At 35.2% G+C, this 24,361-nt stretch overlaps 1 protein-coding gene across 3 annotated transcripts in view; it reads right to left on the reverse strand.

The window, feature by feature from the left end:
* msl-3 (male-specific lethal 3) overlaps positions 1-24,361 on the reverse strand; it is a 164,014-nt gene that overhangs the window by 104,523 nt on the left and 35,130 nt on the right. For all 3 annotated transcript variants that reach the window (XR_016549195.1, XM_090402134.1, XM_090402135.1), the window contains exon 6: positions 21,717-21,812. Coding sequence is in view for 2 of the 3 variants with exons in the window: in XM_090402134.1 (XP_090258260.1) it covers positions 21,717-21,812 (96 nt within the window). In the remaining variant the exon portion in view is untranslated. The remainder of the gene's footprint in view (positions 1-21,716; positions 21,813-24,361) is intronic.

Consider the following 24,361-nt stretch of genomic DNA (forward strand, 5'->3'; position numbering starts at 1 on the left):
GATATTACAATTGGAGTCTACTTCCTCCCATCACATTTTAGGCTTAATGCTACGATAGCAGTGGTTAATCCGAGATACATAGCTATCAACTATATCTGTTTACTGAATGCATGTTTGTCCCGATTTCTAGGATGAAAAACCAGTTTCATAAAAAAAACATACTATCTCAGAATAAAAGTGGTTAACTCACCATCAGTTCATAAGCTCTTACAAAAGTTTTCACTTCTTACAGGATTTGAACACAGGTCTTTTCAGCCAAAGGGCATTGTAGTTACTAACTCAGCTACAAACTTTAATTTAGAAAACAAGATTGCTCCACTTTTCTGAATTAAGATACAGAAGTATATCCAAATTCAGATTTCAGTAATGAACTTTAGGAAGTATAAAAAAAAGAGGTCCATAAAAAAAAAAAATTAAAAAAAATATTCCACTATAACAATATGGGATATTGTGGAGAGGTTTAAATGCTGTTCGTACTTTTTTTTTTTTTTTTTTTTTTTACAATATTAAAACAAAACAATAAATCATGAAAAATCACAGAAAGATATTTATTAAGTGCATCATATTTTGTTGGGTTTCAAAACAGAACATAACTACTTATTACAGTCTCCACATAGCAATAAGGATGTCGGTTTGAAATCCAATGAAATATAAGCTAGTTAATAAATGTTTTACATGATTTTTTTTATGATTTGTTGTTTTTGTGTTCGAATAAAAGCTTAGTCTGAAAAGTTCTAGGCCTAACAATGACCAAACAAATTTATAATTTCAAAATTAATTTTATTTTTCAACATAATCTATCTTTACACAAGCCATCAAAAACCTGAAATGTGGAACGGCACCAGGAGTAGATGATATTCGACCAGAAATGCTGAAGTATGGAGGTATAGAAGTCGTGGCTGCATTACATCCAGGAGTGTTCCTGAATGAAATGAAGTGGTTAGCATATCCACTCTCCAGACAAAAGTCTGCGAGTTCGAATCCCGCCATGGGCATGGACGTTCGTGATTGTCTTTGAAAATACTAGTGGTGATGGTCAGCGGTAGATGGCGTTGGTGTAGATGATGAAGGTAGTTGCGTTTGGTAGAGACAGAGAGTTGTAGAACAGATGCCCTGCCTCGATGAGTCTTTGGACTCCCGGGAGATGTGATGTAATAATAATAATATATGCAAGTATACTTGAGAAACGGTTGAGAAGGATCATGGAAGAGAAGCTTGGTGAAGACCAAGCTGGATTCAGGCCAAACAGAGGATGTCAGATTTCTCAACTTCATGACAGATAGTTGAGAAATCATGGGAATATAACAAAGATCTGTATTTAAGTTTTGTATATCTGGAAAAGGCATATGACAAGGTGCCAAGAGAGAAGCTATTCAATACGCCACAGTTATATGGTGTCAATGGGGCATTATATCAAGCAATATTTAGTCTTTCTTTGAGTTGCAAGTCAGTAGTTAGAATTGAAGGAAGTACAGGAAGGTGGTTTAATGTTAAATCTGGTGTCAGACAAAGACGTATATTATCCCCTCTCTTATGAAGGAAAGTGGTATTAAATCTGATATCAAAATTGGAGGCGTTAATCTCAGCTCTTTGCTTTATGAGGATGAGGTTATACTTCTAAAAAAATCTGCTACAAGTCTGCAAGATTCCATGACTAAATTGAATAACTGTTGTAATACATATGGTATGAATATCAGCATTAAAAAGACAAAGACAACGAAAATAGGCAGAAGCATTGAAAATATCGACTGCATTGTGAATAGAGAATCTATAGAACAAGTAAAACATTTCAGCTACGTAGGCACGATTTTTAGTGAAGATAGTAAGTTAAATATGGAAATAGACAACAGAATCAACAAAGCTGATATGGCAGGAAGTCAGTAGTTAGAATTCAATAAATTTATATGGAATAAAAGAGAAATTAGCTAAAACACTAAATTAGCTGTATACAAGACAGTGTTTAAACCAATTTTAACTTATGGATCTGAGAGCTTGGTTAGAAGTAAAACACTTGACCAAACACTAGAGACCGCAGATATGAGAGTCCTGAGAAAGATTAGGGGCATGAACTGCAATATCATGTTAAAAATGAGGATATTAGTAAAGATCTTGATATTGTCAGCATCCAGGAATGCATTAGCAGAGCTAATCTCAGATGGTATGGTCACTTAAGCAGAATGGGAAAGGAAAGATTAGCAAAACAATTGTTCTCTGCCAGGTCGACAGGAAAAAGAACCAAAGGAAGACCAAGATATAGGTGGATTGATGCAGTAAAAAGTGCCTTAGAAGACAGAAATATAAGACCTGATAATATTGGAGTTTTAACATTTAACAGATTGATTTGGAGGAAAATTGTAGATAGGAAGTTAATAATGATATAAATGTTTCATGTAGTACTATAGTATCGTATACACTCCTTGAAGGTATATATCAGGAATTTGATGATAATATATCTTTAGACTAATACATTTATTCCAGCGCCATTATCTCTTGATTCGAAGAAAAATGCTGACCAGCGAGGAAGAGTTTTAGTTTTGGGAAGAGATAGAAGTCAGAGGAAAACAAATCTGGTGAACAGGTAGATTTTCCAACAATTCATAGTGCAATCCCTTAATTTTCCCATTGCCAAAACACCTTTGTGGGCAGGTGCATTGTCTTGATGAAATATGATTTTTTTCTTCTGAAAACCGGGTCTTATCTCATGAATTTTTTCGACTAGTCTGGTTAAAAGATTGGAATAACATTCCCCGGTTATTGTTTTACCCTTTCAAGATAATTATTAAACAAAATGCCTTTAGCATCCCAAAACACTGATGCCACGATTCTCCCTGCTGATGGAACCGACTTTATCTTCTTTGGCACTGAATAACCAGCTTCTCTCCACTGTTTTAACTGCTGATTGGATTCTGGTGTGTTATGGTGAATCCAAGTCTCAACCATAGTAATAAATCGATGCACAAAATCAGTTTTATTCTTGTTAAAATGCTTCAAGCACTGTTCAGAGATTTTCATGAGAGTGTGTTTTTCATCTGCTGTGAGCAAGTGTGGCTCCGATCTTGCACAAAGCTTTTTCATTTGCAATTCTTCATGCAAAATATATCCAACACATTAGTAATAATATTTTTGGTTTACAGATCAAGTGTTGATCAATTTTATTAACTTAACCAACTAGTTTCGCCAAACTTTAACTGTTTGCATCTTCAGGGCACTTACATATAGGCTGAAACAATCTCAATTATGTGTAACTATAAAACTGACTAGAATAATTACAAATAAAATAGTATCGAATGTGCATGAAACACGTATTGCACATACGTGATTAGCTAGCCGTTGCTAAGGAACTTTCTGTAGTTTGTGTTAAAGTTCATTTCTTTTGTTTATAAAGATTTGATTAGGGTTTTCCAATATCTCTGGGAATATTAGGCCTTGATTTCTGTTAAGGTTGACAGTAGAATGGGCGACTGCTTCTTTGAAAATTCTTGAATGGTAATCTTCCTCTAAGTAAGGGTAACAACTTTTGCACCACTCAATGAACATGGTTAGTTGTAGAGAAATGAGACGATAGGCCAGAAATGTCCTGTATGTTGTTTTTGACATAGCCAATGTGCTCTTTTTGCCTGATTTCAAGGCTTCTCGAAGTCTGTCTGATGTAACTAGAGCCACACGAGCATGGAATATTATAAACTCCAGCATATTTATAGAAAGGGTGGTTGTCTTTTGGAGATCTTAGTAGTTTACAAATAGATTCTATTGGTTTAAATGTTACTTTGTGTTATTTGAGGAGGCTGGCGAGCTTGTAGGAGATGCCACTTACAAATGGAATTGCAATAGTTTTTATATATTGAATATCTTCTTGTTCTTTTTGTGGTGATTCAGAGAAAAGGACTTTATTGACTAGTCTTTTTGGATAGCCGTTCAACTACAGATTGTTGGAAATTAATGTTAACTCATCTTGAAGGGTCTCGTTGTCTGTTGTGATGCGAATCGCTCTCTTCTTTAACATGTGTACAATGCTGAGTTTATGTGAGATGTGGTGAGAGGAGCTGAAATGTAGGTAGTGACCTGTATTGGTCGGTTTTCTGTACATTGATAGATTTATACTGCCATCAATTTTTTTGATTAAGATGTCTAAAAACAGTAGTTGTTTTTCTCTTTCAAGTTCCAGAGTAAATTTAATAGAATGATGGAAGGAGTTGATCATTTTGAGAAAATCATATAGGTCATCTTTGTTGTTGTTCCACATGATGAAGATATCGTCCACATATCTGAACCAAATTTTAGGTTTGGGAATAATTTGGGATAGGATTTTATTTTCTAAGTCTTCCATAAAGAGGTCAGTACATGAAGGTGAGAGTGGGCTCCTCATCGCCAAGTCTGTTAATTATTTTTCCACAAAAAGTAGTTAGAATTTAGGCAGTGAGCAAACAATGAGGTTATATCTTGTGGGAACAAGGTACTTAAGATGTCAATGATCTCTTAAGGAACCTTAAAGTCTTAAAGACCACTACAGGAACGTTAGTAAAGAGAGAGGTGACATCTAGGCTGGCTAGAAGATCATTATCCAATATGTTGATGTTTTTTTAGCTTTTCCATAAAATGTTCAGAGTTTTTAATGTAACTCTCTGAGTTGTGGACGTGTTGTTGTAAGAGTTTCGAGAGATGTTTTGACAATAAGTAGGTAGGAGAGTTTATTGCATCAATGATTGGGTGTAAAGGAATACCATCTTTGTGCACTTTTGGAACGCCATAGAGTATCGGAATTAAAGAATGCATGGATTTTAGTTTTTTAATCAAGCCTGTTGACCAGCTGGATAAACTGCATAGTAATTCATTGGTATCATGGTGGTTTTTTAATTTCGGATCTTTTGTTAAAAGATGGTAAACGGACAAGTCAGATAGTAGATGGTTTACTATGTTTTTTAGTTTTTTAATCAAGCCTGTTGGCCAGCTGGATAAACTGCATAGTAATTCATTGGTATCATGGTGGATTTTTAATTTCGGATATTTTGTTAAAAGATGGTAAACGGACAAGTCAGATAGTAGATGGTTTACTTTGTCCTCATAGTCCTTTGAGTTCAGTATTACAGTACTGTTTCCTTTATCTGCTTTAAGTATTATGATGTCCTTGTTTTTTAAATTATGAATAGTTATTCTATCCAATGAGGAGAAGTTTTGTTTTGTGGAATAGGGAGAGGGAAGTGTTATACAACTTTTTAGTCTTAGATCATTTGCTGTGTGAGGTGGTAATAATGAGATTCCTTTTTCTACACTACAGATGAAATCCACCTTAGGAATCTGTTGAGGAGCTATTGCACAGTTGAAACCTTTCTTGAGAATAGCGATTTCAGGTTTCTTTAAGATGTAGTTTGAGAAATTAAGAATAACTTGGTTGTCAAGTAGAGAAGGTTCAGACCTCATTGTGGGTGGTATAAAGGTAGTTGAATTTTTTAATCTGGGTCTGTCTGCTTTTGTTGAAAGCTTTGGTGAAACTGGTATTAATCATTCTATCTAAGACTTGCCAAATTTCCTCATCTAAAGAGCTGGAGAGATCCATGAACAGTTCATAACATTGAGTCAATATGACTAAGCACAAATCCTGTGTGATGTAACCTTTCACGAATGAGTAACATCGATGTCTTGAAATAAATATTTTTAGCTCGTCTAGTATTGAATAGAAGTTTAAGAAGTAAAAACTTAGGAATTATACAGTTATCTCGGCAACGTTTTATAAAAGTGAGATGGTTTAGTAACCTCATCCTTTTACATTTTAGGATTTCAAAACGGCGTACCTTGATTTTCGTGTCATCATTGACTCTATTCATAATAAAGGTTTATTTTCTTGATCCTGAGAATTAGTAATAATATTTTTGGTTTACAGATCAAGTGTTGATCAATTTTATTAACTTAACCAACTAGTTTCGCCAAACTTTAACTGTCAGCGTCTTCAGGTCACTTATATATAGGGTGAAACAATCTCACAATTATGTGTAACTATAAAACTGACAAGAATAACTGTAAAAAACTGACTAGAATAATTACAAATAAAATAGTATCGAATGTGCGTGAAACACGTATTGCATGTACAAGAGTAGCTGTTGTGACTGTGGCTGCTTCTTTTCAAAGAATCAGCCACAGTCGCCCGTTCTACTGTCAACCTTAACAGAAATCAAGGCCTAATACTCCCAGAGATATGGAAAACCCTAATCAAATCTTTAAAAACAAAAGAAATGAACTTTAATACAAACTACAGAAAGTTTCTTAGCAACAGTTAGCTAATCTTGGACATGCGATACGTGTTTCGCGCACATTCGATACTATTTTATTTGTAATTATTCTAGTCAGTTTTATAGTTACACATAATTGTGAGATTGTTTCAGCCTATATGTAAGTGCCCTGAAGATGCCAACAGTTAAAGTTTGGCGAAACTAGTTGGTTAAGTTAAAAAAATTGATCAACACTTGATCTGTAAACCAAAAATATTATTACTAATTCTCAGGATCAAGAAAATAAACTTTTATTATCCTACACATTGTTTTGAAATGCCTATAGTCTCAGCAATTTCACACACTTTGACTCACAGGTCATCCAATACCATATCTTGCACTTGATCAATGATTTCTAGTGTTGTGACACTTTTTGGGCATCCTTCACATGGATCATCTTCAAGGCTGGTACAGCCACATATAAGCTCGGCAGCCCATTCCTTAATTGGCAAAAACGAAGGTGAAGAGTGCCCATAAATTTTTATGAAATTCGAATGAATTTCTTTTGTCGTTAAACCTTCTTTTACAAAGAATTTTATAACCGCACGATACTCAATTTTATCCATTTCAAGGGATACAGACAACACTTATGCCTCAGACAGCTATATAAAACAAACCACTTGATAGAATGACTTTCAATTTCACATGGATGCTTATGACAGATGTACCAACTTAGAAAAAAAAAACCTTGCCGATAGTGTAGCCATCTATGGTCGAGACCGAGAACTTTTCAGATTACCCTCATACTATAAAAAAAAAAGAAATTAATATGGTAGATAATCATCATCATTAAATTCTTTATGTACCCTTGTAGTGTAACAGATATTTTTATAGCAGTACACGAAAAAGTTACATTATTACTAACTTGTATCTACAAATTTCTTCCAAATTAAACTGTTAAGACTTCAACATTATGAGATCTTACATTTTTGACTTCTAACACTTTTTACCATATCAATTAGATATCAGTCTGCCTTTGCATCTTTTTCCTGCCAAAGAACACTTAATTTGCTAAATCTCTCACATCCCAGTTTGTTTAAGTGGCCATATCACCTGAGATTAGCTCTGCTAAAACATTCCTGACTGCTAACAATGTTGAGTACTTTCTTTCTTAATATTCTTATTTTTTAGCATGATATTGGCATCGATGCCATTTGTTTACTTCACTAATCTTTCTCAAACTCCCAGATCTATGGTCATCAGTCTTTCATTAAGTGTGTTATTTCTAAACCAGCTCTCAGATTCATTAATTAAAACTGGTTTGAATGCTGTCTTGTATACAGCTATTTTAGTGTTTTTATTAACTTATTTCTTATTCCATATAAATTTATTCAGCTGACTTCTTACCATACCAGCTTTACTAATTCTGTTCACTATGTCCACATTTAATGTGCCGTCTTCACTAGAAATTGTGCCTAAATAGCTGAAATGTTTTTGTTCTCTAGATTCTCTATTCAGGATACAGTTGATGTTTACAATGTTTCTGCCTATTTTCATTGTCTTTGTATTGCTGATTTTCATACCAAAGTGATTCAATTCAACACAACATTGTTAAATTCTGAATGAAAGAAATTATAATATAATAGTGATTCATTCAGGATTTAACATAGTCTGCCATTCCCTGAGCCAAATAGTAAATTATTCACTTACTGATATATATTCCATAATTATAAAATGATTGTATGTTCTAATACAGCGTTTCTCAACCTTTCTAAGCCCAAGGACCAGTAAAATGTGTAAAACGATTCTACGGACCACTAAGTTACAGAAGCGTAGCGGGGGAGGGAGGGAGGGGGAAACGCTTCGGGTGGCACTTTTTTTTGCTTTTAAGAAATCTTGTTGTGCTGTCTATGGCAATAAAACTATATTGTTGGTCACTTCACCCCTAATTTATTATTTGTCATTTTGCCGCTACAAATTTAGCGGCAGAATGATGAATAATAAAAGAGGGGTGAACAACAATATAGTTTTTAATCTTCTGCCTTTGAACATTCTGACACTATTTGTTGGGTTTTTTTAAGTGTCCATTTGATTTCAATAATTTTCATTTACTTATTCAGTTTTAATTTGTTTTGTTTGGATAATTAAAAAATATATATTTAATTAATTTGTCTGCCCGCAGACCACAGGTTGGGAAACACTGCAGAAAGTTGTTAGTTATTTATCCTGTACTAATTCTTTGTAGAGTATATATATCCTATTTGAATTGTACATGGAAACTCGGAACTTAGTCCATTTATGTAAACCATTGCCAAGGACATAGCCAGTATAACAGAAATTAAGTGCTGTATGAAATTACAAAGTTATCTGCCAGTGCACATTTTGGTGCCAGTTACTATTCCGAGCTAATGAAGATCCACGAGGCAGATTTTGGCGCGAAGAACAAAGGAGGAGACATGCACTGTTGCTAATAAGGAGAGAGAGGCGGTGCGAAGGATATAACCGGGTTGAAAAGACAGGGGAGCTCATTGTTTTTCTCTTACTTTTTCACGGGCTCTTGTTCATATCCTGATTTTAATTCCCTCATCTTGTAATTGTGAAAGACTAGAGGCATGACAGGAATTGCCAAGGAAACCTGAAGGCCGACTGCGCCATTTTGTTGCAATGTCTTTCTTCTTCGTTGTGTGTTCTTTTTCGCCTAGTGCAGTTTTCCAATATATTTTTGGTATTCAGTCACGAGACATTCTAGGCCTAATCTCTATATGGATAATACTGTATACAAGGGTTAAAACCATAAGGGAGGTTATCGACGAGGTCGGTAATTCCCTAGTTCTTTCTGCTGATTGATTACATTTTGAACACAAAGAAAATTTATATTTAACTGCACCAATCTGTGTTCATGGTTGTAAGAATAATGTTAAGGAATCAATCATCAGCATGTACAATAATCTAAATAAGACAGAACTTTCCCTAGTCAAATTACCTTTAAGTTATATAGTAGTCGTAGTTCTCTAATCTTTCCTTACTTTTACATTAAGTAGAGTTTCCACTTAGATCTGAACTATTAAAATGAGCAGTGCAATGAAATGAATTCAGGCAAGCACAAGATTCAATTGAAATAAAAACATTTAATACACTAATACATGAATTTACATTAATCAAAGAAGATCTAAACATAACTAAAATGATCATGAATTAAAGAAGTTCTTATTAAGACAATAGTAACTTCACAGTAGAGTATACTCAGCGCAGTTAAATTCTTAACATATAGATTTCTATACTTCTTAGAGTTAAAAGCTTCTAAGCACAACTATTAGACAAAGGTTATCTATTCAATATACTTCAATTGTCGACTCTGCTTAGCCGTTCAGGATTTATAAAGCACATATCGCTAAATACATACCAAGGAATTCTAAAGTCCTGACAATCTATTACAGTAAATCTTAGTAAGTCAGTTTCTAACTTATATCACATTCCCTTGGAACAAGCTTCAAGATATCACATGTTCAAACTTGAACTGTCATTATGGCAATACACTTCTCCTTTATTGTAATTACATTTACAAAAGACACAGAAAGGATTTGCTTACTAGGATGGTTGAAAAACTCTGCCTATTATCATGTGTTCTGGAAAACACTTCCTTGTTTCTCAATAGCTTTCTCTCTTAGGTCACTTTAGTTTGTTTGTTCCAGATTCACCATAACGATCTTGTTAGCTCAGGAATACATGTCTGCTTCCTGTAAAATGACTATCCTTCAGGTTTCCTTGGCAATCCCTGTCATGCCGCTCGTCTTTCACAATTACAAGACGAGGGAATTAGAATCAGGATACGAACAAGAGCCCACAAAAGAGTAAGAGAAAAACAAAGAGCTCCCTTGTCTTTTCAACCCGGTTCTATCCTTCGCGCCTCCTTTCTCTCCTTATTCAACAGCATGCATGTCTCCTCCTTTGTTCTTTGTGCCAAAATCTGCCTCATGGATCTTCATTAGCTTGGAATAGTAACTAGCGGCAAAATGTGCACTGACGGATAACTTCGTAATTTCATACAGCACTTAATTTCTGTTATACTGGCTATGTCCTTGGCAATGGTTTACATAAATGGACTAAGTTCCGAGTTTCCGTGCACAGTTTACATAGGATATATATACTCTACAAAGAATTAGTACAAGATAAATAACTAACAACTATTAGAACATACAATTATTTTATAATTATGGAATATATATCAGGAAGGAAATAATTTACTATTTGTCTGATGAGCAAATTTGGCTCAGAGAATGGCAGACTATGTTAAATCCTGAATGAAAGGAATTATAATATAATAGTGTTTCATTCAGGATTTAACCCCCCCCCCCCCTCCCACGGGATACATGGTGTCGTAATGAGCTATGGCGAAGTTGATACTGAACAAAGAGCTAGCAGAAGGCCATAAAATGCATCTCCCAAGATGTTATGTGACCAGCATGGGAGATTAGACCACAACCCCTCCACTACGGCAATAATGGACAGACACTGGATATGACTAAATTCCCCCAAGTACAGGGTGTTCGGGATAAATTTGACAGTTTCGTAAGGAAAAAGAAAATCTTCTTTGTATCTATTAAATTTAATGAATTGACAAAAAAACATTACAGGCAGAGTTAATTACAATACTATCAACAAGATTTACTCAAAATAACCACCATTAGCATCGATCACAGCTTCAATTCTGCTTCGGAACCTCGAACAAGCTGATGCTACAGTCTCCCTGGGAAGGGCCGCAAAAACTGTTTTAATTTTATCCATTAACTGGGCTTTTGTATTACTGGAAGTGCGATTGGTGTCTTTTTCAACTGCGCCCCATACAAAATAATCCATGGGGTTAAGGTCTGGGGAGTTTGGAGGCCAAACATTTGGACTGGTGAAGTCGTAGAAATTTTCAGACAACCATTTTTGACTTTTCCCAGAGGTGTGGCAAGGGGCCTACCATTGGCTACCCTTGTTATCCAGGGCTTGACTACAGTTAGCAACTCCACGAACAAAGCCCGAATTCCAATGCCAGGGTTCTTCAACACCTGTTCCTGCAGATTTGCGAGGAATTCTGCTGTACGAACGCAATCAGATCGTCTGCTAGGGATCTTTCTTCTTGCTACATCCTCGTAGTCACCATTGCAAGTCTCTAGTTCATGCCTGATTGTTTTTACTGTATTCAGGGAGCATTGGGCAGCAGTCGTAATATCCTTATTTTGATGGCGGGCACGAATCATCATGATACAAGTTATTCTCTTCCATGATTCAGGTGGGTTCCAGCTATCCATCCTTTCTGACATCTTGTATATGAATGAAGAAGGGTCCAAACTTTTAAATGAAGAGAAGTGTGTGTTAATACATGTAACTTACGGAAAAATATAATTAATTATAAATATGTCAAATTTATCCCGAACACCCTGTATATGACTACTCTGATCGAAGCCATTTATTGTGGCCAGAGCATGATGCAGTCGGGAAGCTTTCCCAAATAATAAGCAATACTGGAATAGCCCAAAGAACTCATAAATATAATAATAATCAAGGCAATCCTCTTTTCCTCTATATAGGAACATTTAATTGTCAAACACTTGAACAGGAAGACCTTACCATCTTACAGCAAGAACTAAAACATATTAAATGGGATATTATAGACGTAAGTGAAGTATGTAGGTAGGATGAACATTTAATAAAACTAAAAAATGGAGATTATTTATATTATTATGGGAAAGCAAAAGGACAATACGGAGTAGGATTTCTAATTAAGAAAACAATTACACACCTTACAGAAGAATTTAATTATACAGATGAAAGAATAATAGAAATCACACTTAAAATAAACTGCAAACTTAAAATCAATCAATCAGGTTTTATCTAAATATATGCTCCCACACTAATGAAGAGATAGAAGCATTTTATGACTCACTGCAGCATACTCTAGACAAAAAAAAAAAAAAAAAGCAATCGAAACTTTACTATAGTAATGGGCGATTTTATTGCCAAAGTAGGCATTCCTCTCACCCAATTGACACAATAGAACCATACATACATATATGGTACAAGCAGCAACTCTGGAATGGTTCTTACAGAATTCTCTATCAGTAACAAGCTTTATATTATGAGTATATTTTTTAAGAAAGTCCCCAAAAGAAAATGGACATGGAGTAGTCCAAATAGAGAAATAAAAAATTATATAGATTATCTTCTTCTTGAGTATTCTGCAATTGAGCAGGTTCTTCTTTTAGTAGCAGAAACTTTCCTTCCACTCTCTTTCAAGGTTGTGTACCTGTCTCCATTCAGCATGTCATCTAGCATTGTTTTCCTTACTCTTCCTCTGGGTCTTTTTCGGTCTATTTTTCCTTTGATGGCATCTCTGATGATTCCATTCCCTCTCAGAATATGGCTGATCTAGTTTCCCTTGCTTCTTTTTATCCTCCTTAACAGATTTCTTTATTCTTCTACTCGTTTTAAGACTTATTTTATCTATCCATTTGATTTTTTCCATCCTTCTCCAAATCCATATCTCAAAGCTTTCCAAAATCTTAATTTCTTCTTTCTTCAATGTCCAAGTTTCAGCCGCATAGAGAGGAACAGTTTTATTAGTCTTTTCTTTAGGTTTCTATCCATTTTACTTCCAAATAAATTCCATTTTTCTATTAAAGGCATCTCTTCCCATCACTATTCTTGCTTTTATGTCAAATTTACATCTTACATCACTGCTAATAACACTTCCTAGATATTTAAATGTCTTTAACTTGATTCAATTTTTCCCCATTCTGATATCCATATTTGCCTCTTTCCTTGCTATTTTCATTACCTTTGTTTTTTTTTATGTTAATTTTCATTCCATAATTGACACAGGATTCCAGTAATCTATTCAACAGATGTTGTAGAACTGTTTCAGTATTTGATAGTAATGCCTTGTCATCTGCATATCTTATTGCAAATATCTGTCTACGTCCAATCTTTATTCCTTCTTCCGAATTCTCCAGTGCGTCTTCTTTTAACATTGCTTCTGAATAAATGTTAAACAAAATTGGTGACAGAGAACAGCCTTGTCTTACTCCTCGTCCAATGATACCTGGTTCTGTTGTACCATATATGTCTCTCACCATGGCAGTTTGTCCCATATATAGTGAAATAATTAGCCTTCTGTCTTTCCAATCTATACCAATCTTTTCCATTACTTCCACTATCGTATCCCATTTTACAAAGTCAAAAGCTTTTTCAAAATCTATATAACAGATAGTGACTTCTTTATTCACTTCCAGACTTCTTTCACTTACTATTCTTAACAGTCCAATCACATCTCTTGTTCCCCTACCTTTCCTGAAACCAAACTGATCTTCTCCAAGAAATTCTTCCACTTTAGATGCAATTCTTCATGTTAAGATTCTCATAAATATTTTTGATGTATGAAATATATTATATACTGTGTAATAATAAAGAAATAGTTCAAGATACCTCAGTACTAAATCAAGTAAAAACAGGAAGTGACCACCAACTGGCGAGAGCCAAAATTAAAATAAACCCCAAATTAGAAAGAATAAAAAGGCTAAACATCTTAAAATCAAGAAGAACGATTATGAAGAAAAACTCAATCAAAAACTAGACTTAATAAACATATTTGACGAAGACATAAATAAAATAAGCAAACATCTAACTGAAGTAATAATCTCAGCAGCCAACAAACAAAAAGACCATAAACTTTCAGAGGAAACCTTACAACTACTAAAAAAGAGACGAAATACGAAACAGGACAAAAACTTAACTTCTAAAATAGCATATACAGAAACTATGCAAAACAATAAGGAAAAAGATGAGAAATGAAATAACATCTTATACCACTACAAAAATAAAATAAACAATTGAAAACAATAAAAATATGAAAATACTAAGAAAACATTTATCAGTTGGTAAAAGTGAAATAACTGAAATAAAAGATAAGAATGGAACTACAACCAGGAACCAAGAACAAATCCTAAGGAAACTAGAAGAATTTTATAAAGAACTCTATAGTGATCCTTCAATAGATAAATAAAATATAAATAACTCGTCCCCACCCCATTCACCTCAGATGAAATAAAACAAGCATTAAAACAAATGAAAAATGTCCTGGTGAAGACCTACTTCACATAGAATTGAATGAGGAGGAAATAACATAATTCACCATGCCAAACTTACTAAATCTATGCCTAGAAGAGGGAAAGATACCAGAAAACTGGAAATAAAAAAAGGAGACAAAGAAGTAAAGAACTGTAGACCAATTAGTATTCTCTCTAATCTGTACAAAATCATCACAAAAGTAATAACAAACAGGTTAACCCCTCTTCTATACTCAAATCAACCTGCAGAACAAGCAGGATTCTATAAAGGCTTTAACACAACTGATCATATTCATGCAGTAAAACAAATAATAGAAAAAGCAGAAGAAAACCAATTGCCTCTCTGTTTAGCCTTTATTGATTATGAAAAAGCATTTGATTCCATCAAAACTAATGCAATAATCAAAGCACTCCAAAATCACAGAGTTCCTGGAGAATACATGGACCTCCTCCAGGAAATATACCACACTGCAGCAGTGAAAATTCAACTTTCACATGAGTAGCAATAAAATATTAGTTGAAAACGGCGTCTGACAAGGAGACTATCGCCCAAAATCTTTACAACAGTCCTTTAAGAAATATTTAATAATATGAACTGGACAAACCTTGGTATAAAAATTAATAACAGAAACTTAACACACCTAAGATATGCAGATGATAGTTTAAATTTTGCAAACGCTCCAGAATACCTATATCACGAAAGCAGAAAAGTTGGAATAAAAATGAACAGAGAAAAAACGATTTCTTGGAAAGAGTCTCTTCATATACATATTTAGGTCATCTCATTGATCTAAACTGTAGACTCCAAAGGAAATAAATAGAAGAGTTCAACATGCCTGGAGTATATTTAGAAAATTGAAAAGCATTTTTCAAAACAATGATTTCCCATTCTGTTTAAAAAAGGATGACATTTAACCAGTGTATACTTCCAGTCATCACATATGGTTGTGAAACTTGGTCTCTAACAACAGCACTGACAAATAAACGTGTGGACAGACTTATGTGTTCGTCGAACATGTTGTTTATTATTTTAACGGTATAATAGAACACAGAAACTAAGTAAATAATTAATTTATTAACTTGATGCTGATATTTCGCTGGTATTATAACCAGCATCTTCAGAGCACAAAAACACTGTTTGTCACAATACGCGAGACTAAAACAACATGGTGTACATTAACAAAATTGTAGCAGCAACACAAAGACTAGAGTCCTGATTTTGGCGCCCTCTATCTGAAAAAAAAAAAAAAAAAAAAAAAAAAAAACCGCTATCATATATTGCTAGAGTCCTAGAAAAGTGCTAGTTTTTCCTTAATATGACTGTCTCCCAGATCTTCGGCAAGTTAATACAGCCATATTTGTTGAGATTTGGGGTGTGTTTTAGGGCTTCTGTCGCCTCTAAGAACAATCTCTCTGATTTATATGGGTTTCTGTGTAGTACTTTTGTGTTTTTCCAGTTGATCCTGTGTGCAGGGGTATCCAGAGCATGGTCTGCTAGGCCCGACTTCCCATAATGATATTTCCGGACGTATCGTTTATGTTCGCTGATGCGGATATTCACAGTTCTTCCTGTTTGACCGTAGTAGGCTTGATTGCATGAGCAGGGTACTTGGTAGACTCCTGGATGTGATAAAGGAGGAATGCTGTCCTTGGGTGAGCGGATGAGGGTGGCTAATTTGCTACATGGTCTGAATGTAGTGCGTAGTTTATGTTTAATGAGAATTCTTGAGATCTTTTCGGATGTGCCTTTAATGTAAGGGATGGTGACTGTTTTGTTGTAGTTCTCTGTGGTGGATGGTGGGAGGGGTTTCTTAGGAGTGTTTAGTATTTTGTTTATTTTATGTGGATTGTAGCCGTTGGCCAAGAAGGTGTGGCGTAAGTGAGTCAGTTCAGCAGTAAGAGCCTTGTCATTTGAACAGATTGCTCTCGCTCTATGGGTTAGCGTTTTTAAAATGCCATATTGTTGAGAAGGATGATGGTGTGATTGTTTGTGTAAGTATCTGCCTGTATGTGTGGGTTTTCTGAAAACTGAAAATGATAAGGAACCATCTGGGAGACGTGTAATGAGTGTATCCAGGAAGGGCAGACAGTTGTTGGCTTCCGGTTCCATAGTAAAGTGGATTTTTGGGTGTTGGCTATTTAAATGTGCTAGGAATGTTTTCAATGTCTCAGGGCCATGTGGCCAAATGGCAAGCACATCATCAACATAGCGTAGCCAAAGTGTTGGTTTGAGAGTGGCTGTATTGATTGCTTGTTTTTCCAGGTGTTCTATGTAAAAGTTGGCTAGGGGGGGAGAAAGGGGGGAGCCCATGGCTGTCCCATCAATTTGTTTGTATATTTTCCCTTTGCACCCCTACGCCCAATTGTGGACAGTATAAATAGTCCCACATACAAACTGGCTAGACATTTAGCAAAGCTACTAGCCACTCTCACTAACAATTCTCCCTCCTTTATCAAAAATTCAGCACACCTAAAAAGCATCTTACAACACCTCACCCTAAAAAGCTCAGACTTAATAGTAAGCTTTGACATCACTTCACTATTCACAAATGTACCACTAATAGAAACCCTCAATCTACTGAAGTCACACTTCCCCCCTGATATATTTGAACTATTCAAATTCACAATACATGCAGGATATTTCACATGGAAAGGGAAAATATACAAACAAATTGATGGGACAGCCATGGGCTCCCCCCTTTCTCCCCCCCTAGCCAACTTTTACATAGAACACCTGGAAAAACAAGCAATCAATACAGCCACTCTCAAACCAACACTTTGGCTACGCTATGTTGATGATGTGCTTGCCATTTGGCCACATGGCCCTGAGACATTGAAAACATTCCTAGCACATTTAAATAGCCAACACCCAAAAATCCACTTTACTATGGAACCGGAAGCCAACAACTGTCTGCCCTTCCTGGATACACTCATTACACGTCTCCCAGATGGTTCCTTATCATTTTCAGTTTTCAGAAAACCCACACATACAGGCAGATACTTACACAAACAATCACACCATCATCCTTCTCAACAATATGGCATTTTAAAAACGCTAACCCATAGAGCGAGAGCAATCTGTTCAAATGACAAGGCTCTTACTGCTGAACTGACTCACTTACGCCACACCTTCTTGGCCAACGGCTACAATCCACAAAAAATAAACAAAATACTAAACACTCCTAAGAAACCCCTCCCACCATCCACCACAGAGAACTACAACAAAACAGTCACCATCCCTTACATTAAAGGCACATCCGAAAAGATCTCAAGAATTCTCATTAAACATAAACTACGCACTACATTCAGACCATGTAGCAAATTAGCCACCCTCATCCGCTCACCCAAGGACAGCATTCCTCCTTTATCACATCCAGGAGTCTACCAAGTTATCTGCTCATGCAATCAAGCCTACTACGGTCAAACAGGAAGAACTGTGAATATCCGCATCAGCGAACATAAACGATACGTCCGGAAATATCATTATGGGAAGTCGGGCCTAGCAGACCATGCTCTGGATACCCCTGCACACAGGATCAACTGGAAAAACACAAAAGTACTACACAGAAACCCATATAAATCAGAGAGATTGTTCTTAGAGGCGACAGAAGCCCTAAAACACACCCCAAATCTCAACAAATATGGCTGTATTAACTTGCTGAAGATCTGGGAGACAGTCATATTAAGGAAAAACTAGCACTTTTCTAGGACTCTAGCAATATATGATAACGTTTTTTTTTTTTTTTTTTTTTTTTTTCAGATAGAGGGCGCCAAAATCAGGACTCTAGTCTTTGTGTTGCTGCTACAATTTTGTTAATGTACACCATGTTGTTTTAGTCTCGCGTATTGTGACAAACAGTGTTTTTGTGCTCTGAAGATGCTGGTTATAATACCAGCGAAATATCAGCATCAAGTTAATAAATTAATTATTTACTTAGTTTCTGTGTTCTATTATACCGTTAAAATAATAAACAACTGACAAATAAACTAGCAACAACTCAAAGAAAAATGGAGAGGCTGATGCTAGGCATCACATTACAAGATAAGAAGTGAAATGCCTGGATAAGAAGTCAGACTCTTATCACTGACATTATTCTTCACCACAAGCGACTAAAATGGAAATGGGCTGGACATCTATCCAGAATAGAAGATGAGCAATGGACCACCATACTAATGAACTGGATTCCAGAAGAAGGGAAATGAGGCTGTGGATGCCGTAAAAGAAGGTGGAGTGATGAATTGTCAAATTTTGTTGGGAAAAAATGGGTCAACCACTGCGAAGAACAGAAAAAGGTGGAAGGAACTGGAGGAGGTCTTCATCGAACAGTGGACAGAAAATGGCTGAAAAGAAGAAGATATGATCATTGCTCATCAAAATATCATCTATTCCATTACCTTTCGACATTTCATGTTTTTGATGGCTTTGTATTCCAGACTACATTCCTGCTAGGAGTTTTCTACCACTATGCTGACACTGCTTGATTCATTTAGCAATCTTCCAAAATAATTACCTCAGACATCTAGAATATATTTTTATCTTCAGTTCTCATGTCAGCTTTATCATCTCTGATTCCTTTTAGAAAATATTTTCTCAATTTCTAAGTTTTTCAATAGCCTTTAGAATATTTATTTTCTATGTTCATACCAAAGTGTTGTCTGACTTTTGTTTGGATAATTTTATACGGTGCTTCCCTCTTTCTTACATTTTTCTCTGTATTTTCTAAGAGCACAAACAAGCCGACTTACTTGTCAGGAATTTTTGATATGCTTTCTTCTTTACCTTGATTTGCTTCTTTAACTACTCAGTCCAACAGAGTTCTTATTTTTCTATCCTTACATACAACCTCACCACATGCCTCTCTTGGCTCAATTAACCAATGTTTTCTTCAGGTTTTGCCACTGAATCTCCAAGGTTTGATACTTGTTTTCAAATATTTCATTTTTTTCTTGAATGATGCTTTTATATTTAATCATTTTACAGTTCACTTCTGAAAGTCTCAACTTTGATTCATTTTAAAACTTTCTCACATACTCTTCTTCTCAATATGACATTTATTATCATCAAAACTAAATAGTGATCACTTCGTATTCCAAATACTCCGTATACTCTTGTGACCTGAATAAGTGGGTAAGCATCATTATCAACTAACATATTCAATCAGACTTTCCTTATTTCTTGCATCTTCTCTCCATGTGAATTTGTGCATGTGTTTGTTGGAACATGGTTTTAGTAATAACTAGTCCATGTCCTGAACAAAATCCAGCAGAGTTTTAACATTATTATTAGCTTTGCAATTTTCTCCAATTTTTCCCCAAACATTTCTATATATCTGGTAATCATTTCCTACTCTGCTGTTTAGAAATCCAACAAGGGACTAACTTTTCTTTTTAATTGTTCATGACTTATTTTTCACAGTATTAACAACACCACACAATTTTATCAAAGAGATGGTTTATTAATTGCTTATATTTCTCTGAATTTCAACTCAGCATCATCAGAGCACAACATGCTTGTACACGCAACAGTGAGTGAGTGAAACAATACAATTGCAATGGATAAAAGATCTAAAGTCCTATTTCTGGCGCCCTAACGGGAAAAAAAAAAAAAAAAAGCAGTATGCAGGAGTTTCTCTTAGGATAACAGTGGACACAAGAATACAACATGACCATTTCTATTCCCTATGTCAGAGGTACATCAGAAAAGATAGCCAAAGTATTAATGAAACATGGCCTTCGCACCACTTTCAAACATCATGTCAAGCTGGCAACTCTGATCCGCTTGCCTAAGGATAAACTTCACCTTCTAGCACACCCAGGAGTGTATGAAGTTCCTTGTGACTTGGTCTATTATGGGCAAACAGGAAGATCAGTTAACATCCGCCTGGAAGAACATGAAAAATACATTCGCTATTATTACTATGGCAAATCAGGACTGGTAGACCACGCTTTGGACACTCCTTCACATAGGATTAGATGGAGGAAAACAAATGTGCTATTTAGAAGTCATTACAGATCTGAAAGATTATTTTTTGAGTCAGCAATGGCTTTGAAGAATTATCCCAACCTTAACAAATATGGTTGCATTAATTTGCCAAAAATTTGAGAGACTGTTATCCTAAGAGAAACTCTTGCATAGCTGTTTTTTTTTTTTTTTTCGTTAGAGGGCGAAATAGGACTTGAGATCTTTTGTCCATTGTAATTGTATTGTTTCAATCACTCACTGTCGTGTGTACAAGTATGTTGTGCTCTGATGATGCTGAGTTGAAATTCAGCAAAATATAAACAGATAATAAAACATCTCTGATAAAATTGTGCACTGTTGTTAATACTGTGAAAAATAAGTCATGAATAACTGTCAACACCTAAGCTTATCTGTTAGATTTTCTTTTTCATTGTGTCAGCTGCCTTCTCTAATGAATTGAAAAATTCCTCCATTTCTTCCTTAGTAAAATCTTTGGGACACAAACAAGTCTCATTGTACAGTTTCCCCATTTTCTGATATTTGCCCTCAACACTTTACTTGATATTACCTGCCATTCTAGAAGATTATCCTCGTATTTAGTATTGAATACTATAGCTACTCCTTTTTTCTGATTGTTATTGCCTGAATACAGAATTTTGTATTTGTTGCTTAGAAGATCCTACCTGTTTTTGTCTTTTTTATTTCATTCACACTTATTACATCAATCTGGTACTTATCCAATTCTTCTGCTAGTTCCATTTTCTTTCCATCGATACTGCTTATGTTGATAGTACAAATCTTGAACTCTGCTGATGTTGAGTTGAGATGAATTCCAGGATTTGTTCCAGTAGCTCACTTTGTACTGTTTGCCCTTTGTCCCCAACAAAAACAACGGGAGCTTTGTGTAACAGGGTGACATCCCAGCTGGCATGAAATTCTGTCATATGTTGTACCATCATTTTACATTATGGTTTAAGCCAATAAGAATACAATTTGTTTGGCTAAATCCCAAATTGCCAGCCCAACCACATTTGCTGTATCTAGGTATATACCTAATATGCACCTTTTCCCTTCCCCTTGTTCCAAATGCTATTCTTCTCTTTTGCTACTTTTTTATTTCCTTCCTCCAACCTAAGGTGCACCATGAGAAGGTGAGGATTGGACATTACGTCAGAAACCCAGGTCAGTTCTCTGCATTCTTTGGAAGGCTACATGGAGGTCTCCTCCCAGTTATACAGTTATGGTTAGATGATTCAATGATAAAACAAATTAAACAAAACAGAATTCATAATACATGTTGAAGCTCAGAAAACTGAGAATTTTGGAAAATACAACTTTTAAGGTTTCTGAAATAAGGATATCAATGGTTTATATATATATATAAATATATATATATATATTAAATTATTCTGTAGTAGTATTTTATAATTAAATTCTTACTTTGTTGCTTTTTGTTATCAAATAGCAATCATCTTCTAATCGTGCTTTTAAAACAGGTGGTATTTCTACATCAACCATATGATCGGGATCTTCATCCTGAAACATTTTATATTCTTAAGAGTCATATTTTATTTTACTACAGAAATTAATGCTTCACTGAGTATAAGACATGAAGACCAAAGAAACATATGACATAACTCAAATTGTGCAAATATATACAAAACTTTCAAAGGATTCTTTACTGCATGTTTCATATTTATTAACATATTTAATCCAGTAGCAAAGCAGACTACACAAACAACATTATTAAAAAGCACTCACTATAAGTATGATAAGTACACTGTGGAATAAACAGTTGTTCACTATTGGTGGTGTTTATGGTATAAACAACATCAAGAAAAGAAAAAAAATGCATTTATTGAACATACTAACATTGTGCTGTTTTCTACCCAGAATCTTCAGGGTACAAATTATAATTGTGACAAGCATATATTACTAAACTAAATAATTGTGAAAACAATTCAAATTCCAAGAAATAGGCTATCGGGTCTCAAAATGACCATCTCCCAGATCTTTGGCAAATTAATGCAACCATAAGGTTGGATGACTGCTTCATAGCTAATACTGATTCTAAAAATAGTCTCTCAGACCTATAATGATTTCTATATAATATTAATGTCTTCTTACAGCTAATCCTATGCCAAGGAGTATTCAGAGCATGGTCTGCCAATCCTAACTTGCCATAGAGATGACTGTGTATATTAACTGATCTCTCAGTCTCATCAAAGAATGCTAAACTGTAGGCACAAGGAACTTTATACACTTCAGGATATGCAAGAGGATGAAGGTGATCGTTAGGAAAATGGATGTAGGTAGCTAGCTGAATGAACTTGCATTCAGCTAGTTACTGGTAAGAAATAGTGTTAGGAGCTGCTTAGAAGAGAAGTAATGTTTTGAAGAATGAAAAAAAAAAAGTTTTTTTTAGAAGCAGAGGAGGTTATGTATGTAATATGTTTGTGCCAGGATAATCTGGATGTGACAGTCAGCTCAAGAAGAGAAAGCTGATTTTGAAAGGAAATTGAAACATTATCAAATGTAAGTGAAGTAGGATCTTTCTAGATAGGCCTAAATTTTTATGGCACTGAAATTTACTACGTTGCCTTCATCCCATTTGAGGAGATAAGTATTTAAGTCAGTGGTTATGGAAGATCTTGAGGCATCTATCATTCGAGTACTACAGTTTCTTGAACAATGAATGAAGAGTGCTGTCAATGGCAAAAATGTTAATCGGATATGAAGTCAAGAGTGAGAGAAGGTCATTGATATAAAGTTGGAAAAGCATGGGTGAGAGTACAAAACCCTGGGGTACTCAGGGTTTATAGAAAATCTGATGAGAGGAAATCACTCACCATGATATGAATGACCAGTGAGGAAGCTGACAATCCAATCACAAAGTGTAGGATGGTAGCTTGTTCAGAATGCTTGGATGCCAGATATGATTGAACCTTTAAATTTCAAGAATGGCTTGTGTCCAAAAGTGGGTGAAATTGGCGAGGAGGTCGGATGCAGAACAAGAATGTTGAATTCCATACTGGTAATTGCTAATTAATTGATGAGTTTCCAAGTAGTGAAGAAACTTGTTGATAACCTCCTCCATCACTTCTTAAAGTACTGAGGTGAGAGCAATGGGATGATAGTTGGAGCTGACTTTTATCTCTCTTTTTAGGTACAGGCTGGATAAAGGCTTGCTTCCATTTTGTTGGACAGATAAATATGACAGCTTACATAGGCAATACAGGATGGGTGGCAATTGTCAGGCACACATCTGGAGAAATACCACCTGGACCGGAGCCTTATTGGTATCAAAATTAATCAGGGTTTTCCTGATGTTCTTCTGACAAAAGTTCAGAGGAGGCATGCATTGGGCAGTATGTGGTAGCACAGGAGGCGATTTGCTTTGGTTAGCCAATTAGAGAAAAAACAGATGCCATTTCCTTGGGTGAGATTAACATAGTATCATCGGGATACCAGAGAGATCAGAATAAGGAAGGGCAGAAGAATTCTTATGAATTCTGCTTGAAAAAGAAAGAAAGCATTTTATTTTATTTTTCTCTTGCTTTTTTACTATACATGTTTTTATAACTGGTTTAATGTTTCAGTGGGATGAAATACCTGAGTTTCTGGGAGGAAAAAAATGTGCAACTTCTCTACAACACTGTCTGACTGACCTTGAATTGAAAAAAAACCCAATAAACGTTCTTCATATCATAGACAGAATTCAAATTTGGGTTTTTACAACTTAAAGCCATTGTAGCAACCAACAGAGCTGCTCACTGTAATTTTTTGGTTCTAATCATAAATTATTAGTATTGTTTTATGCAACTCTGACTCATGAACGATTGTAAACCAACAGTGCATCAGTGCTGTGAGTGACAAAAGAATCTCTCTCTCTCTACATATATACATATATTACTGATTTTTTATAGTCCACAAACCCTGCTATACATGATAACTAATAATTAAGGAATTGCCCGCGTATAGTAGAAATATAAATTAAATAAACTTTAATATATACTTTCCGATATTTCGGCAAAAGTCACGTTGCCATCTTCTTAGGAACTTAATACAAAGACACGTGCACACAA

This window comes from Typopeltis vanoorti, chromosome 12 (assembly GCF_054136105.1).
Source record: "Typopeltis vanoorti isolate ZY-2024b chromosome 12, IOZ_Tvanoo_1.0, whole genome shotgun sequence".
NCBI lineage: Eukaryota > Metazoa > Arthropoda > Arachnida > Uropygi > Thelyphonidae > Typopeltis > Typopeltis vanoorti.